Source organism: Oncorhynchus mykiss, chromosome 17 (assembly GCF_057628025.1).
Source record: "Oncorhynchus mykiss isolate SJ-2025 chromosome 17, ASM5762802v1, whole genome shotgun sequence".
NCBI classification, from domain to species: domain Eukaryota; kingdom Metazoa; phylum Chordata; class Actinopteri; order Salmoniformes; family Salmonidae; genus Oncorhynchus; species Oncorhynchus mykiss.
In genome coordinates, this window is record NC_143038.1 from 39,569,947 (window position 1) to 39,588,828 (window position 18,882).

The following is an 18,882-nucleotide window of genomic DNA, read 5'->3' on the forward strand; positions in this document are numbered from 1 at the left end:
GTATTGTTGACTGTATGTTTGTTTTACTCCATGTGTAACTCTGTTGTATGTGTCGAGCTGCTTTGCTTTATCTTGGCCAGGTCGCAATTGTAAATGAGAACTTGTTCTCAACTTGCCTACCTGGTTAAATAAAGGTGAAATAAAAAATAAATAAAAAAATGCCTCTGGAGGCTCCGCAATTGCGTCACACCCCTCCATACAGAGCCTCTGACCACATAGGAGGATAAAGCATACATTCGCTTTGAGTCTCGAGCTGCCTGAATCAATGATGGTACAGCAATACATCATACAGATTGTAACTTTAAAATATTGAGGGACTGTGAATCAGTGGTGGTTAAACACAACACCAGTAGGCGCAAAGGTTCAGTGCCTTTGCCCACCGCATGCGTAAATCCATTTTGGCGCAATCTCTCCAAACGACCTTGGCGCATAAAAGTCTGAGTGTGCGTTTAAGCAAGCATATGTAACCTATGCCAGGTGTGGTGCACATCCTGCCACCTAGTGTTATTCCTTTGAAAGTCCCCCTTTCACCTACACTTGCGCTCTGATCAGTTGTCATGGCAACTGTACAGCATGTGCCTAAAAAAACAAGTGCTTGACCCATCAACGAGAAGCGGAGATTCGTCAGTCAACAACTACGACGCCATCTTATTACTTTAAGGTAGAGAGAGACAGAGACAGATAGGCAAGGTTGTCATCATAACTGGGAATTATGAGCGGAGCTAAAGGCCGCATCGACCCGCCTGTTGCTGCTGAGAATGTCTCGAGCGCCGGGCACAGTTCCGCGGCTCCTGCGCGGGAGCGCAAGCCAAGTGGAGGGGTTCTGAAGAGACTCAAGTCTCGGCGAAGCCAGGTTGATAGTAGGCCCGTCACAGAAGACCATCTGCGGACACAAGTTGGCCACATCACCCCTGAAGAGGTCCTAGGATTGCGGGTTGCTACACGGGGTAGGATATATCTATTTTCTGAAAGATGCATTTATATACAGTGGCATTCAGTAATTGAGTGTGGCATTCAGTAATTGAGTGTGGCGTTGAGCATTGAGTGTGGCGTTGGGTAAAACTAGCACACGAATGTCTGTCTATTTACCTGCATAGTCGCTCTGATAGATGAATAGATCAGAAGATAGATAATTCTATTGCACACTAGATCTTGTAAAACAGCCACCGAATACCCATAACCTGTATGTCCATCCCAGGGTACCTGTGTAAACCAGAGGACAACATCTTCAACATAGATTTCATTCGCTTTAAAATCAGAGACCTGGAGACAGAGACTGTGTTGTTTGAAATTGCCAAACCACCTCATACGGGTACAGTCCATATTCTCTCTGTGTGTCTGTGTATTACCACTGTAGTATGTCTGACTAATATGATCATGTGTTTGTGTTTGTTGCATGTACTGGAAATCATCACCGTGCCATTGGTGTAAAAATAAATGGTGTGTGTTGTGTCGTTGACCTCAGAGGAAGACGAGGAGAATGGAGAGGGAGACATGAGTGCAGGACGTTTCGTACGCTACCAGTTCACAGCAGCATTCCTACAACTGAGGACAGTGGGAGCCACGTGCGTAACACTTTCTCTCTCTTTCAATTCAATTTAAATTTAAGGGCTTTATTGGCTTGGGAAACATATGTTAACGTTGTCAAAGCAAGTGAAGTAGATAATAAACAAAGTGGGAAAAAACAATACAAATGTGCAGTTAACATTACACTCACAAAAGTTCCAAAATAATGAAGACATTTTAAATGTCATATTATGTGCAAATAGTTAAAGTACAAAGGGGAAGATAAATAAACATAAATATGGGTTGTATTTACAATACTGTCTTGTGGCAACAGGTCACAAATCTTGCTGCTGTGATGGCACACCGTTGTATTTCACTAAAATGGGGCGGAAGGTAGCCTAGTGGTTAGAGCGTTGGGCCAGAAAGGTTGCTGGATCGAATTCCCAGGCTGACAAGGTGAAATCTGTTGTTCTGCCCCTGAACAAGGTAGTTAACTCACTTGTTCCCCGGTAGGCCGTCATTGTAAATAAGAATTTGTTCTTAACTGACTTGCCTAGTTAAATGAATGTAAAATAAATAAATATGGGAGTTCATCAAAATTGGGTTTGTTTTCAAATTCTTTGTGGGTCTGTGTAATCTGACGGAAATATGTGTCTCTTATATGGTCATACATTTGGCAGGAGGTTAGGAAGTGCAGCTCAGTTTCCACCTAATTTTGTGGGCAGTGTGCACATAGCCTGTCTTCTCTTGAGAGCCAGGTCAGCCTACGATGGCCTTTCTCAATAGCAAGGCTATGCTCACTGAGTCTGTACAGAGTCAAAGTAGAATTTAACGTCCTTTTAGAATTTCCTAAATAGAATTTAACGTCCTTTTTTTGGGATTTTGATAATTAGCGGGTATCGGCCTAATTCTGCTATGCATGTATTATTTGATGTTTTACGTTGTACACTAAGGACATTTTTGCAGAATTCTGCATGCAGAGTCTCAATTTGGTGTTTTTCCCATTTAGTGAATTCTTGATTGGTGAGCGGACCCCAGACCTCACAACCATAAAGGGCAATGGGCTCTTTAACTGATTCTCGTATTTTTAGCCAGATCCTAATTGGTATGTCAAATTGTATGTTCCCTTTGATGGCATAGAAGGCCCTTCTTGCCTTGTCTCTCAGACCGTTCACAGCTTTGTGGAAGTTACCTGTGGCGCTGATGTTAGGCCGAGGTATAGTTTTTTGTGTGCTCTAGGGCAATGGTGTCTAGATGGAATTTGTATTTGTGGTCCTGGCAACTGGACCTTTTTTGGAACACTTTTATTTTTGTCTTACTGAGATGTACTATCAGGGCCCAGGTCTGAGGATCTGTGCAGAAGATCTAGGTACTACTGTAGGCCCTCCTTGGTTGGGGAGCAAACAGTCAAAACATTTGACCTCAGATTCTTGCCATTCGTTGATATATATGTTGAACGGAGTGGGGCTTAAGCTGCTTGTGTACATGGATTTTATAATGTCGTTTGTTTTTCCCCAACACCGCATTCCATCAATTTGTATAGGAGACCCTCATGCCAAATTGAGTAAAAAGCTTTTTTGAAATCAACAAAGCATCAGAAGACTTTGCCTTTGTTTTGGTTTGTTTGTTTGTCCATTAGGGTGTGTAGGGTGAATACGTAGTCTGTCGTATGGTCATTTCGTAAAAAGCCAATTTGACATTTGCTCAATACATTGTTTTCACTGAGGAAATGTACCAGTCTGCTGTTAATGAAAATGCAGAGGATTTTGCCAAGGTTGCTGCATATATTGGGGTCAAATTTGTCTCCACTTTCGTGGATTGGGGTGATCAGTCCTTGGTTCCAAATATTGGGAAAGATGCCAGAGCTAAGGATGATGTTAAAGAGTTTAAGTATAGCCAATTGAAATGTGTGGTCTGTATATTTTATAATTTCATTGAGGATACCATCAACACCACAGGCCTTTTTGGGTTGGAGGGTTTGTATTTTGTCCTGTAGTTCATTCAATGTAATTAGAGAATCCAGTGGGTTCTGGTAGTCTTTTAATTAGAGGTCGACCGATTATGATTTTTCAACGCCGATAACGATTATTGGATGACCAAAAAAGCAGATACCGATTAATCGGCCGATTAAAAAAAAGATATATATATATATATATATATATATATAATTTGTAATAATGACAATTACAACAATACTAAATGAACACTTATTTTAACTTAATATAATACATCAATAAAATCAATTTAGCCTCAAATATATAATGAAACAGGTTCAATTTGGTTTAAATAATGCAAAAAAAAAGTGTTGGTAAAGAAAGTAAAAGTGCATATGTGTCATGTAAGAAAGCTAACGTTTAAGTTCCTTGCTCAGAACATGAGAACATATGAAAGCTGGTGGTTCCTTTTAACGAGTCTTCAATATTCCCAGGTAAGAAGTTTTAGGTTGTAGTTATTATAGGAATTATAGGACTATTTCCCTCTATACCATTTGTATTTCATTAACCTTTGACTATTTGATGTTCTAATATGCACTTTAGTATTGACAGTGTAACAGTACAGCTTCCGTCCCTCTCCCCGCTCCTCCCTGGGCTCGAACCAGGAACACAACGACAACAGCCACCCTCGAAGCAGCGTTACCCATGCAAAGCAAGGGGAACAACCACTCCAAGTCTCAGAGCGAGTGACGTTTGAAACGCTATTAGCGCGCACCCCGCTAACTAGCTAGCCATTTCACTTTGGTTACACCAGCCTCATCTCGGGAGTTGATAGGCTTGAAGTCATAAACAGCGCAATGCTTGACGTACAACGAAGAGCTGCTGGCAAAATGCACGAAAGTGCTGTTTGAATGAATGCTTACGAGCCTGCTGCTGCTTACCACCTCTCAGTCAGATACTTGTATGCTCAGTCAGATTATATGCAACGTAGGACACGCTAGATAAACTAGTAATATCAACCATGTGTAGTTAACTAGTGATTATGATAGATTGTTTTTTATAAGATAAGTTTAATGCTAGCTAGCAACTTAACTTGGCTTACTGCATTCGCGTAACAGGCAGTCTCCTCGTGGAGTGCAACGAGAGGCAGGTGGTTATAGCATTGGACAAGTTAACTGTACGGTTGCAAGATTCGATCCCCCGAGCTGACAAGGTGAAAATCTGTTGTTCTGCCCCTGTGAACGAGACAGTTAACCCACCGTTCCTAGGCCGTCATTGAAAATAAGAATGTTTTCTTAACTGACTTGCCTAGTTAAATAAAGATTAAATAAAGGTGTAAAAAAAATAAGAATAATTGAAATCTGCCCTAATTAATCGGCCATTACGATTAATCGGTCGACCTCTACTTTTAATAGTTGATTCTAAGATTTGTATTTGATCATGTATATGTTTTTTCTGTTTGTTCTTTGTTATAGAGATGTGGTTTACCCATACATCTCAATTTTGGATAGATAACTCTCCATGTTGTTGTTTGTTTAGTGTTTTCCAATTTTCTCAGAAGTGGTGAGAGTCTATGGATTCTTCAATTACATTGAGCTTATTTCTGACTTGCTGTTCCTTCTTTTTCCGTGGTATTTCTGTATTGTTTTAGTGATTAACCATAGTGATGGCGTAGGCTCAGGTTTTCTGGGTCTCTATGGGTGGGTTGCACCAACATGGTTTAAATTAACCTAGGATTAGAGCAAATCTAGGTTTTGTAAATCTAGGTTTATAATTAATCAGAGATGTGTTGCACCACTTAATTTTGAATCTGGATCAGTGCTGGAAAAAACATAAAAGCGAAAGTCAAGAAGGATGCGGCAGAGGAGAGGCGGGGGGCTATTTCAGACCGGAGCGGGACGGGGGCCTCCGTCCAAGGGAATTGATCCTATCACCCAGAAGATATGCGAGATGATTCCCCAGCAGTTTGCCCCTCTCCATAACCCCTATGATATCGACGGACAACTTGACCCACCAATATTTAGTAAGCATAAATAACTGGTAAATATCAATGCCTATAATGCACGTTAAAACTAATGTTAATGCAACTTCACTACAATGTTAACGTTATCAGCCCGTTACAGCATGTTGCATAACATCATCATTCGTACCAAGGTGGGACATATCATAAGCCCCAATTCAATTGTTGTACAAAATGGGCATGTAAATAGCCTGCTAATAATGAGTTAATTATCATAAAACTAAACAGGATTCAAACTGTCTCTAATTATTCTCTGAGGAACTTGTTTTGGTCTGCAATTTTATCAGTTAAATTACCTAAAGTGGCAGTTTAGAATTAATCTCCCATCTAAGTTTATATATTTTTAAAAAATCATTTTAATCATGCTTAATATTAATCTAGGTTTAAAGTGAAAGCTACATTTAACATTAGAGGAAGGATTTAAGTTAAAACTAGGTTTACAATTTGGTACCACATGATTAATAGATAAACCTTGATTTAACCCAGTTTAAGAGTTAATCCATGTTTGTGCAACCCACCCTATGTTTTTGGTTGGATACGTTTCTCTATTTCATTCTTAGGTTTTTGCATTCTTCATCAAACCATTTGTCATTTTTGTTAATTTTCTTCGGTTTTCTGTTTGAAATTTTTAGATTTGATAGGGAAGCTGAGAGGTCAAATATGCTGTTTAGCTTTTTCCTTTGGCTTTGATGCCTCATGATTGAGTATTGCTTTGTTCAAGTAGACTATGATTTTGCAGTGATCTGATATGGGTGTCAGTGGACTGACTGTGAACGCTATGAGAGACTCTGGGTTGAGGTCAGTGATAAAGTAGTCTACAGTACTACTGCCAAGAGATGAGCTAAAGGTGTACTTAACGTAGGAGTCTTACCCTTGAAGTCTACAATTGACTATGTACATACCCAGCATGCGACACAGCTGAGGAGTTGTGACCCGTTTTGGTTGGTTATGTTGTCATAGTTGTGCCTAGGGGGCATATGGGGAGGGAATGCTGTCACCTCCAGGTAGGTGTTTGTCTTTCTGTGTGCTGAGGGTGTCAGGTTCAAGTCCAGTTCTGGCATTTAGGTTGCCACAGACTAGTACATGTCCCTGGGCCTGGAAATTATTGATTTTCTCCCTCCAGGATGGAGAAGCTGTCTACGTTAAAGTATGGGTATTCTATTGGGGCGATATAGGTAGCACACAGGAGGACATTTTTCTCTGTTGAGATAACTTCCTTTAGAATTTCTAGCCAAATATAAAATGTGCCTCAGTTGATTAATTTAATAGAGTGAGTTAGGTCTGCTCTAAACCAAATTAGCATAACCCCCGAGTCCCTTCCCTGTTTCACACCTGGTAGTTTGCTGGATGGGACTACCAGCTCTCAGTAACCTAGAGGGCAACCAGTGGGTCCATCTCCTCTATACCATGTTTCTTGTAGGACACACACACAGCACAGCACAGACAGCATAGTTTTTTCGATCCACACGTTTACTCACGTACTGTACCTACTGCATGTTTACCCCCTCTCTGTCGGTCTGTATGTCTGTCTCTCTCTCTGTCTGTGTGTCAGAGTGGAGTTTACAGTTGGCACACGGCCTCTGAACAGCTTCAGGATGATTGAGAGGCACTACTTCAGGGATCACCTCCTGAAGAGCTTTGACTTTGACTTCGGCTTCTGTATCCCAAACAGCCGCAATACTTGCGAACACATCTACGAGTTCCCTCAGCTGTCCGAGAGCTTGGGTGAGTTTTACATCCCAACCATTAGTCAATTAAGCACTTCGTTACTGATGTTTTTTGAAAAGTGCTACATGATTAAATAATGTAGGAGTAAATAAGTAGAATGTGTACATTTACAGTTGAAGTCGGAAGTTTACATCCACTTAGATTGGAGTCATTAAAACTTGGTTTTTTAACCACTCCACAGATTTCTTGTTAACAAGAGTCAGTTAGGACATCTACTTTGTGCTTGACACAAGTACATTTTCCAACAATTGTTTACAGACAGATTATTTCACTTTTAATTCACCATATCACAATTCCAGTGGGTCAGAAATGTACATACATTAAGTTCACTGTGCCTTTAAACAGCTTGGAAAATTCCCAAAATTCCCACTTTAGAAGCTTCTGATTGGCTAATTGACATCATTTGAGTCAATTGGAGGTGTACCTGTGGATGTATTTCAAGGCCTACCTTCAAACTTAGTGCCTCTTTGCTTGACATCATGGGAAAATCAAAAGAAATCAGCCAAGACCTCAGTAAAAAAAATTGTAGATCTCCACAAGTCTGGTTAATCCTTGGGAGTAATTTCCAAACGCCTGAAGGTACCACGTTCATCTGTACAAACAATAGTACCCAAGTGTAAACACCATAGGACCACGCAGACGTCATACCACTCAGGAAGGAGACGCATTCTGTCTCCTAGAGATGAACGTACTTTGCTGCAAAAAGTGCAACTCAATCCCAGAACAACAGCAAAGGACCTTGTGAAGATGCTGTAGGAAATGGGTACAAAAGTATCTATATCCACAGTCAAACGAGTCCTATATCGACATAACCTGAAAGGCCGCTCAGCAAGGAAGAAGCCACTGCTCCAAAACCGCCATAAAAAAGCCAGAATATGGTTATGGAATTGCACATGGGGACAAAGATCGTACTTCTTGGAGAAATGCCCTCTGGTCTGAGGAAACAAAAATAGAACTGTTTGGCCATAATGACCATCGTTATGTTTGGAGGAAAAAGGGGGAGGCTTGCAAGCCGAAGAACACCATCCCAACCGTGAAGCATGGGGGTGGCAGCATCATGTTGTGGGGGTGCTTTGCTGTAGGGGGGACTGGTGCACTTCACAAAATAGATGGCGTCATGAGGGAGGAATAATATGTGGATATATTGAAGCAACATCTCAAGACATCAGTTAAAGCTTGGTCGCAAATGGGTCCTCGAAATGGACAATGACCCCAAGCATACTTCCAAAGTTGTGGCAAAATGGCTTAAGGACAACAAAGTCAAGGTATTGGAGTGGCCATCACAAAGCTCTGACCTCAATCCTATAGAAAATGTGTGAGCAGAACTGGAAAAAGTGTGTGCGACAAGGAGGTCTACAAACCTGACTCAGTTACATCAGCTCTGTTAGGAGGATTGGGCCAAAACAAACAAATACTAATTGAGTGTATGTAAACTTCTGCCCCACTTGGAATGTGATGAAAGAAATAAAAGCTGAAATAAATCATTCTCTGTACTATTATTCTGACATTTCACATTCTTAAAATAAAGTGGTGATCCTAACTGAAGACAGGGAATATTTACTAGGATTAAATGTGAGGAATTGTGAGTTTAAATGTATTTGGCCAAGGTGTATGTAAACATCCGACTTCAACTGTATGTGGAAATGAAATCATTTACTGAATGAAATGCACATCACCTTTTGAATACATTATCCAGACATGTGAAACATTAATAACATGTGAAATACAGAATAATAAATGCTCCCTTCCAGTTTGTCAGATGGTGGAACATCCCTACGAGACGAGGTCAGACAGCTTCTACTTTGTTGACAACAGACTGGTCATGCACAACAAGGCAGACTACGCTTATAACGGGGGCAGGCATTGAGTGTGTGTGTGTGTGTGTGTGTGCGCGTGTGTGTGTGTGTGTGCGCGTGCTGTGCCCAAGCCTATACTCACACCAGCAGACTCTCCCCCAAATGTGGATTACTGTAAGTTAAAAAAGCCTTTATTGTCATGGTATAGCTGTATAGTATGGAAAAGTTTAAAAACAGCAGGACAGAGCCGCATAGAGCCACATAGACTACTGGCAGTAGTATGGCAAAACTCTGCCAATAGTGCTTTCTCTGTACCACCAAAAGGAAGCAGGTTGAACCCCAATGATGTGTCTCAACTAACCAAATGGTTGATTTTAGTGTGTAGTTGGACAGTTGATGTACTGTGCACTCCTTGGCTTTTAAGGGAAAGCATATTCCCCACTTTTGTTGAACCATGAGAAGCACTAGTTTCCCACCAAATGCAGCTTTTTAGGAGTGAGTCATACCCGTAAAAGACCCAACAATGACCACACACACAGGCAGACAAACAATCTTTCTCTCTTTCTCTCCCTATTTCTATTTCTCTCTATCGTAACCTGCTGTGCTCAGGCCCACACTCCAGTCTGGAAATATAATTAAGATGGGAATGGGGAAGACATCCACGCACTCACACACTCACTGTCAAATACACATGTTGTGGGGGTGCTTTCCTGCAGGAGGGACTGGTGAACATCACAAAATAGATGGCATCATGAGGAAATAAAATTATGTGGATATATTGATGCAAAATCTCAAGACATTAGTCAGGAAGTTAAAGCTTGGTCGCAAATGGGTCTTCCAAATGGACAATGACCCCAAGTGTATTTCCAAAGTTGTGGCAAACTGGCTTAAGAACAACAAAGTCAAGGTATTGGAGTGGCCATCACAAAGCCCTGACCTCAATCCCATAGAAAATTTGTGGGCAGAACTGAAAAGGCGTGTGCAAGCAAGGAGGCCTACAAACCTGACTGAGTTACGCCAGCTCTGTCAGGAGGATTGAGCCAAAATTCTCCCAACTTATTGTGGGAGCTTATGGAAGGCTACCCAAAACGTTTGACCCAAGTTAAACAATTTAAAGGCAATGCTACCAAATACTAATTGAGTGAATGTGAACTTCTGACCCCCTGGGATTGTGATGAAAGAAATAAAAGCTGAAATAAATCATTCTCTCTACTATTATTCTGACATTTCAAATTCTTAAAATAAAGTGATGATCCTAACTGACCTAAAACAGGGAATTTGTACTATGATTAAATGTCAAATAAATAAGTTCAAATGTATTTGGCTAACGTGTATTTAAACTTCCGACTTCAACTGTAATTATTCGAGGAACAGAATCAGAATCAGGAAGGAAAGTGATCTATAATGTTCCAGAACAGAACCATTATTTGAAAAGCATGGGAACCGGTTAATAACATTCTTCTTTGTTCCGGGCATTTTTTTCCATTCCTACAAAAATTGCAACAAAGCGCCAATGCAAAGCCCTCACTCTGTTACTCAGAAACGTATTCCAGTGTCTGCCTGCCAGCTGGAAATCTTTGCCAGTTTGTGTGCATGTTTAGGCTACCTGCCACTTCCCAACCGAAGCATAGGTTACTGTAGCCTACTTAAGCGTGATTCAGAAATTAGGGAGAGAGATTTTTTTATTAGAGAAGAATGGATTAAGTTTTTCAATGCTGGTTAAGGATACTATAGTTATACTGTTTCACGTTGGATTTATTAACTACAAAAGATAAGACGAGTTTTTAATTCTAGTGCTGCTCTGCACACACAAGCTTGTTAGCTAATGTTATTTCTGGTCCAACATTAAGCCAACTCTCTGAAGTTCAAAGACATTCAAAGTTCCCCTGCGTAGGTATAATTATACCTCCTGTGTAGGTATAGTTCTTTGGGCCTAATTCAGATAATGCATGTCATGACAAGATGCCCTTCAAGCCAGGCCTCCTACACTTGTCCATAGTGACTGACAGCACAGTGCACAGTGTGTGTGTTTGTCTTTCATTATGATTGAACCATGCTGTTACGGCAAAAGACAATTAGCTTTCAACGACTTTCCTATAAAGATGAAATAGCTTATCCGCTCCATTGCAAGCTGCTCTGTCCACACTGATTGGTGAGGTAATTTGATGTCGAAATGAATGAACAGAAAGGAGCTATATAATCCGGTGCTTTTTTGGGGTTCGAACCGGTTCAAACTTTATTTTGCTGGTCGGAATAGTGGAATGGACCCCCCAAAAATGTGGATTCTGTTCAGAACAAAACCATTGGAAAATCATTTTGGTTCCAACCCCTGCTTCACAAACAAGGTGATCAGAAGGTGTACTCGTACGTTTACATTCAAATCAAGAAAAACAATCTAAAGCAGTGAAAGTCACAGGTTGTAAAATAACTAGAACTTACATTTTTATGTACACAAATATGTCCTTTATTTTTTTGTGTCTTTGGATGATTTGAAAGGCACTTAAAAAATATATAGCTTTTATTTTATTTATATAAACTGAGAAGACAGCTCTGATCAGAAATGTTTTTCACAGTCAATAATTAGATATGCAGTCATATAGGATACAGTGTATTACTCAACTCTTGATTGTAATAATATGTCAGGTTGATACTTTTATTATGTTTTAAAGTAAAATGTTGTAGTGTTTTGGATTGTTTCCTCTAGAAACACCAAAAGTATGTGTGGTGTGGAAATTTAAAGGAATTTGTGATTTGATCTTTGTTAGATAGAAATCAAATAGTGTATTATTGTGTCTTCTGTTAACTACTGGTGTCCAGGATAAAGTGTGTAGTTGTATGAAATAAAAATGTTGTCAAAAATAAATAAAATAAATATACTATATGTGCATTTTCAAATTAATTTGATGAGGTGCAACAGTGCTTCAGCAATGCCATTCATTCATTCAACCTGTATGATGTGTGTTTACCAGATTGTCAGCACCCTTTTCTAGGGAGAGAACAGTGTAACGGCTGGTGTTGGCCACGAGGGGGAGGCATGGGACAATAAAGAAACAATGGAGACGTCTGTTTTGGCGAATGGAAACACTGTACTACAAGAACAATTACTAAACGCATAATCTGTTGAAAGGTCATTTAAATGAATGAAACATAACCATTGATAACCATCAAACCAAATTGTATTTTCCACATGCACTGAATACAACAGGTATTCCTTACCATGAAAAGCTTACTTACGAGCCCTTAACCAACAATGCAGCGTTTTAAAAAAGTAATTAAGAAACATTTGCTAAATAAACTAGAGAAAAAATAGTAACACACTAAAATAACAATAAAAAGGCTATATACAAGGTGTAACGATACCAAGTCAATATTCAGGGGTACGGTTTAGCTGAGGTAATATGCACATGTATGTAGGGGTAAAGTGACTGCGTAAAAAATAAACAGCAGCAGCGTCTGTGAAGGAATGTGTGTGTGTGTGTGTTGGCGTGTCAGTCTAGTATGTGTGAGTGTGTGGTTAGAGTCCAGTGCGTGTACATCAAGCCTGTGAAAGAGAGTCAGTGCAAAAAATAAGGGGGTCAATACAAATAGTCTGGGTAGCCATTTGATAAACTGTTCAGCTGTCTTATGGCTCGGGGATAGAAGCCTGTGAAGGCGCCTTTTGGTCCCAGACTTGGCGCTCCGGTACTGCTTGCAGTAGCAGAGATAACAGTCTAGACTTGGGTGGCTCAAGTCTTTGACAATGTTTAGGGCCTTCCTCTGACACTGCCTGGTATAGAGGTCCTGGATGGCAGAATGTTTGGCTTCAGTGATGTACTGGTCCATACGCACTACACTCTGTATCACCTTGCGGTCAGATGCCGAGCAATTGCCATACCAAGTGGTGATGCAACCAATCAGGATGCTCTCGATGGTGCAGCTGTATAATTTAGGAGGATTTGAGGTTCCATGACAAATCTTTTCAGCCTCCTGGGGAATAGGTGTTGTCGTGCCCTTTTCACGACTATGTTGGTGTGTTTTGACCATGATAGGTCCTTAGGTCCAAAGCATTTCATGGCTACATATGTGACTAGCCATATAGGCAGGTTACCTTGGCGTTGTTGGACACAGGGACTATGGTGGTCTGCTTGAAACATGTAGGTATTACAGACTGGGTCAGGAAGAGCTTGAAAATGTCAGTGAAGCTGGTTCAGCGCACGGTCAGAGTACGCGTCCTGGTAATCCATCTGGCCCTGCGACCTTGTGAATGTTAACCTGTTTAAAAGTCTTACATCGGCTACGGAGACGTAATCACACAGTCGTCAGGAACAGCTGGTGATCAGGAGCCCGTAGAACAGCAGCCATCCCCTCCGGCGAAATTCTATCATAACTCAATTTTATTTAGATGTAACTTATTATTATAATAAGATTGCAAATACAGATTGTGTTGTAGATCCGATACAGGAGAATTTCGTAAAATGACATATTTTGGAATACTAAACGAAGTATTATTCTGTGATTTTGTGGAACAGTTACCCCCAGCTAAGTTAGTCCTCTGGGACTTTAAACAAATCCTCCCTTTTCTCACTCTTTATTTTCTTATCTGTATGTACAGCTCTACATCTTCCCCTTTCTCTGTTCCCCTCTATTTTTCTTTGTATCTCTTTCCACCTCTCTAACTCATGTCCAAAACTCATTCGTCCTCTTCCCTCATCTCCCAGCCCTCTCTCCACACCTCTTTGCTCCTCCCTCCTCCTCTCTCTGTTTTTCCTTTCTTTCTTCCTCTCTCACCTGGTAACCAGACCTCTGGAGAGGAGTGTTGAGTTTCCACTTTCCCAGAGAAGAAGACAATCTGAGCCTCACAAAATCCCCACAATGGAGCTCTCCCTAGTCTCCCTACCTCCCTCTGTCAGCTCTCTCTTTTCTGCATCTCTCTTTCACTCTCTCCCCTGTCACTTTCTGTTGAATGGTTTTCATTTCATTTTAGTATGTGTGTGTGTGTGTATTGTCACACATTCGTTTGTTTGTTTGGTAAGTTATTAAACTTCATGTTGCACTTCAGGTTCGGTCCACAAGATGGCCCCTCCAGCTGAACTGCTCCTGTTAATATTGAAATGTGGTCATAGATATTATTACTGCATTTTGCCAAATGAGTGACCAAAACCTAAACTGCAGAAGAGTCTCTGCAATCGTCAGTGATATTACCAGACAATTTCTGTTCTTGTTGATTTTGCCATCTGATATTTCCTGACTGGTGAGGTCACACAAAAGTCTTTGCCTGAGGGCCACATTACCATGGTGAAAGGTGAGAGGAGTTAGATGTAAATATACAAGTTCATGCTACATGTTGGAATACACAACATTTACAGCATTTGTTACCTCTCTTGCTCTCTTCTAAATGCCATCTCTCTCTCTCTCATAGTGTATACACACACACACACACACACACACACACACACACACACACACACACAATCAATCAAACAACAAAGCAGGACACGGTCAAACTGTAGGCTTCTGAATCAGATAGCTCAATCTGCCCTTTCCCCATAAATCAATAACCATGGGCTTCTATGCAGGATTTGTTTATTATGGTTCCTGATAGGCATCCGCCATTGCTTTCACCCCTATTCCTTCTGGTTGGGATCAGTGCAGATAAAGGAGAGGAGACAAGGAGAGGTAGCCACTGTTGATTATTGAGATACACCCCCATGTCTTTGCTTTTGCAGTGAAGCGGACGAGGGGACAGTCGTATCCTATAAATAGAAGGGAGGAATGGCGTTGATGGGCCCTGTGGATGGAAGTGGGGGGGGGGGGGTGGAAAAAGGATTAAAAGAGATACAGGGCCCTATTCCGACTTCACTTGTGTGTGTCTTTGGCAGAGGTGCTTTGTAGATGAACCGAGTGGATTTCGCCACTGGGCAAAGTCTTTCCTCTGAAGGTCCCTATGGGAGGAGTTTCTGATCTGACCGATTATTAACATTGTTTGGTAGTTGATCTGTCACTTGTTCATTGGTCAAGACCAATGCTTCCCGATATTCTCATTTTGAGACTGCATTGACCATGTGACCAATGGCCAAAGACATTGTTGTAAAGTCAAGTACATAATGATGGGCCAACATCTAAGCAACATTGTATATGGTTACAACATGGTTACCATGTCAAGAAAACGGGAATTTCCTGCTCTAGTACAATGGTTAACCAAAGTTAAATGGTCTGATGTATAATGTTTACTTAACCTGAAGATGCCGGTGCCTTAGTGGTAGATACGTGCCCAGGCCTGACATTTATCATGAACCACACAACTAAGGATATGTCAAATCCTTTTTCAACAAGCAAACACGTTCTATTGACATTGTCTTCTTTTCCAAAGATACTGTAGCTGATAGCAAGCCTATTGCTCAAGTGCAAAATGCTCAAAGGACAGCTAATAGTGTAAATGAGGTTGGTCAATGTAAAGAAATGACATTGTTGATTGGTTGGTTGGGAGAGACTCTAATGCAATAAGTAAGACCATGATGGATATGTTTCCCTAATGGTGCCTTGTTTCCCATAACGTTGTCTTTGTGGTATATATTCAAGGTAAATATTAGGGATGTGCTGCATTGTAACTGGAAGCCTCTGTTGTGTGTGTGTGGTTGTGTGGGAGTGTGTGTTTGGGTGTGTTACTCCCAGTCTCTTATTTTGAAAGGATGGGCAACTAAAACAACCACCTAGTTATAAAATAATGTGCGAACAACCCCTTTCTTTCCCTCCCCATACCATTCCAGTTTATAAATATTGTACTGGTGAGATTAAACCCTTACCAACCGTTGAAGCAATCTGAAGCCTTCCTCTTAATCTCACCCTTCCTCTGTCTTTCTCTCCTCCCTTTGTCTCGTTCCCTTGCCACACCTTCCCCTGGGGATGGAGGGATTGTGATAGCAGGAGAACAGAGGTGGAGCTCTTTGCGCCAGCAGCACAGGTGTGCTTGTTTTTTTCACTCCTCCTAAAGCCTACTCTTCAGTTCCTCCTCTTGCCACCAGCCAGGTGAAAATACCCTGAGCAAAGCCAATGGCTTCTTTCCTCTTGTTGTCTTCTTGGTCTATTGCAGCATTTCCCAAACTCAGTTCTTGGGACTCAGTCCTCAGTCCTTGGGGTGTACATGTTGGTTTTTGCTCTAACACTACACTACACTACACTGATTAATGTGATCAAAGCTTGATTATTATGTTATTATTTGAATCAGCTGTGTAGTGCTTGGGCTAAAACTAAAACGTGCAGCCCTTGGGGACCCGAGGACCGAGTTTGGGTAACCCTGGTCTATTGGCTTCCTCCCAGGTACCCAAAGCAGGCAGAGACTTCCTGACGTGCGGTGAACGTACAACACAGTGGCATTGGCCAAGTGATTTGGGAGGGAAATCGCTCACTCAGCAAAAATGTAGATTTCCCTGCTTCTGTTTATTTAAACGGCAAAAGGTACAAAATCCCGAGAAAGGCTTGCACAGACTATCAGGGCTGGTTGCCCAAAAGCATCTTCAAGGCTATGTTCATTGTTAGAACCTTCGTAAGAACATCAATAAATCTCTGAGCTGTTTCCCAAATGCATCATTACTAAAGCTGCACTTGAAAAGGCTCGTAAAATAATGCTTGCCTCAGACCACTCGTAGAACAGCTAAGTGTGAGGAACGTGTTTGCTGGCCTCATAAATGCTAGCCAGCTATCTAATAGAAGAATAATGTATTTATGCTAACCCGTTTGCAATCCTTTTGGCGTTGCTTGCTAGCGTGCTGGCTAGCTACATAGGTTCGCTGGCTAGTTAGCTATAGTAGTTAGCAGTTGTTGTTTGGTTATTATCATATTTTGCCTTTTCCACCATTTGCGGAATGCATACTGGCATTTGAATATAGTGCTGGAAAAGGGAATCCGGACACACTGTGGACATATTTAAATGTAGTTGTAGATGCATGACACGTTCGGAATTCCATGATCAGAACTCTATGATCTGTATATTAAAGCTGCATGAACTGTCAAGTCCAGACACGGCCTGAAGAACAGCTTCTATCTCCAGGCCATCAGACTGTTTAATAGTCACCACTAGCTCGCAACCGCCCAGTACACTGCCCTGAACTTCAGTCACTGTTACTAGCCTGCTACCATCCGGAACTCATCCCTGCACCTTAGAGACCGCTGCCCTATGGACAGTGCATTCGGGAATATATTCAGACACCTTCCCATTTTCCAAAATTTGTTACGGTACAGCCTTATATTAAAATGTTTTAAATACATTTTTTCCCTCATTAATCTATACATAATACCCCAAAACGACAAAGTGAAACAGGTTTTTAGAAATTTTTGCAAATTTATAAAAAATGAAAACAGAAACACCTTATTTACATAAGTATTCAGACCCTTTGCTATGAGACTCGAAATTGGCCTCAGGTGCATCCTGTTTCCATTGATCATTCTTGAGACGTTTCTACAACTTGATTGGAGTCCACCTGTGGTAAATTCAATTGATTGGACATGAATTGGAAAGACACACACCTGTCTATGTAAGGTCCCACAGTTGACAGTGCACGTCAGAGCAAAAACCAAGCAATGAGGTCGAAGCAATTGTCCGAACTCTGAGACAGGATTGTGTCGAGGCACAGATCTGGGGAAGGGTACCAAAAAATGTCTGCAGCATTGAAGGTTCCCAAAAACACAGTGGCCTCCATCATTCTTAAATGGAAAACGTTTGGAACCACCAAGAGTCTTCCTAGAGCTGGCTACCCGGCCTAACTGAGCAATCGGGGGAGAAGAACCTTGGTCAGGGAGGTGACCAAGAACCCGATGGTCACTCTGACAGAGCTCCAGAGTTCCTCTATGGAGATGGGAGAACCTTTCAGAAGGACAACCATGTCTGCAGCACTCCACCAATCTGGCCTTTACAGAAGCCACTACTCAGTGAAAGGAGTTTGCCAAACGGTACCTAAAGGACTCTTAGACCATGAGAAACAAGATTCTCTGGTCTGATGAAACCCAGATGGAACTCTTTGGCCTGAAAGCCAAGCATCACGTCTGGAGGAAATCAGGCAGCGCTCATCACCTGGCCAATACCTTCCCTATGGTGAAACATGGTGGTGGCAGCAGCATCATGCTGTGGGGATGTTTTTCTGTGGCAGGGACTGGGAGACTAGTCAGGATTGAGGGAAAGATGAACGGAGCAAAGTATAGAGAGATCATTGATGAAAACCTGTTCCAGAGCGCTCAGGACCTCAGACTGGGGTGAAGGTTCACCTTCCAACAGGACAACGACTCTAAGAACACAGCCAAGACAACACAGGAGAGTGGCTTCAGGACAGGTCTCTGAATGTCCTTAAGTGGCCCAACCACAGCCCAGACTTGACCCCCTCTCTGGAGGGACCTGAAAATAGCTGTGCAGCGATGCTCCCCATCCAACCTGACAGCGCTTGAGAGGATCTACAGATAAGAATGGGAGAAACTTCCCAAATACAGATGTGCCAAGTTTGTAGCGTCATATCCAAGAAGACATGAGGCTGTAATCGCTGACAAAGGTATTTCAACAAAGTACTGAGAAAACATTCGGAATATAATAATAATAATAATAAGATTTGATTTGAATACTTAAGTAAATGTCATATTTCCTTGTTTGTTTTTAATACATTTGCCAAAGAATCCCAAAATAACTTTTTGCTTTGTCATTATGGGGTATTGTGTGTAGATTGATGAGGGAATTTATTTTTAAATACATTTTAGAATAAGGCTGTAACGTAACGAAATGTGGAAAAAGTGAAGGGATCTGAATACTTTCCAAATGCACTGTATATATTTATTTTTACTTGGGGGATTTGTATGTATTGTTAGGTATTACTGCACTGTTGGAGCTAGAACACAAGAATTTTGCTGCACCTGTGATAATATCTGCAAAATATGTGTA

The 18,882-nt window shown here is 41.3% G+C and overlaps 1 protein-coding gene across 1 annotated transcript; it reads left to right on the forward strand.

Annotated features, from left to right (window-relative positions):
- Window positions 1-566: 566 nt before the first annotated feature.
- LOC110494134 (protein unc-119 homolog B) lies at window positions 567-11,865 on the forward strand. Its single transcript, XM_021568902.3, has 5 exons — window positions 567-947; window positions 1,199-1,312; window positions 1,466-1,565; window positions 7,013-7,185; window positions 8,940-11,865. Exons 1-5 carry the CDS (start codon window positions 713-715, stop codon window positions 9,053-9,055), a joined length of 738 nt encoding a protein of 245 aa, XP_021424577.1. The 5' UTR covers window positions 567-712; the 3' UTR covers window positions 9,056-11,865.
- The last annotated feature ends 7,017 nt before the right edge of the window (window positions 11,866-18,882 follow it).

Excerpts from the sequence above, each read along its gene's own strand:
- LOC110494134 (XM_021568902.3), top strand. The coding sequence starts at position 713 with ATGAGCGGAGCTAAAGGCCGCATCGACCCGCCTGTTGCTGCTGAGAAT. Across the intron at positions 1,313-1,465 it reads TGCCAAACCACCTCATACGG|AGGAAGACGAGGAGAATGGA; the intron begins GTACAGTCCATA and ends CGTTGACCTCAG. Across the intron at positions 7,186-8,939 it reads TCAGCTGTCCGAGAGCTTGG|TTTGTCAGATGGTGGAACAT; the intron begins GTGAGTTTTACA and ends GCTCCCTTCCAG.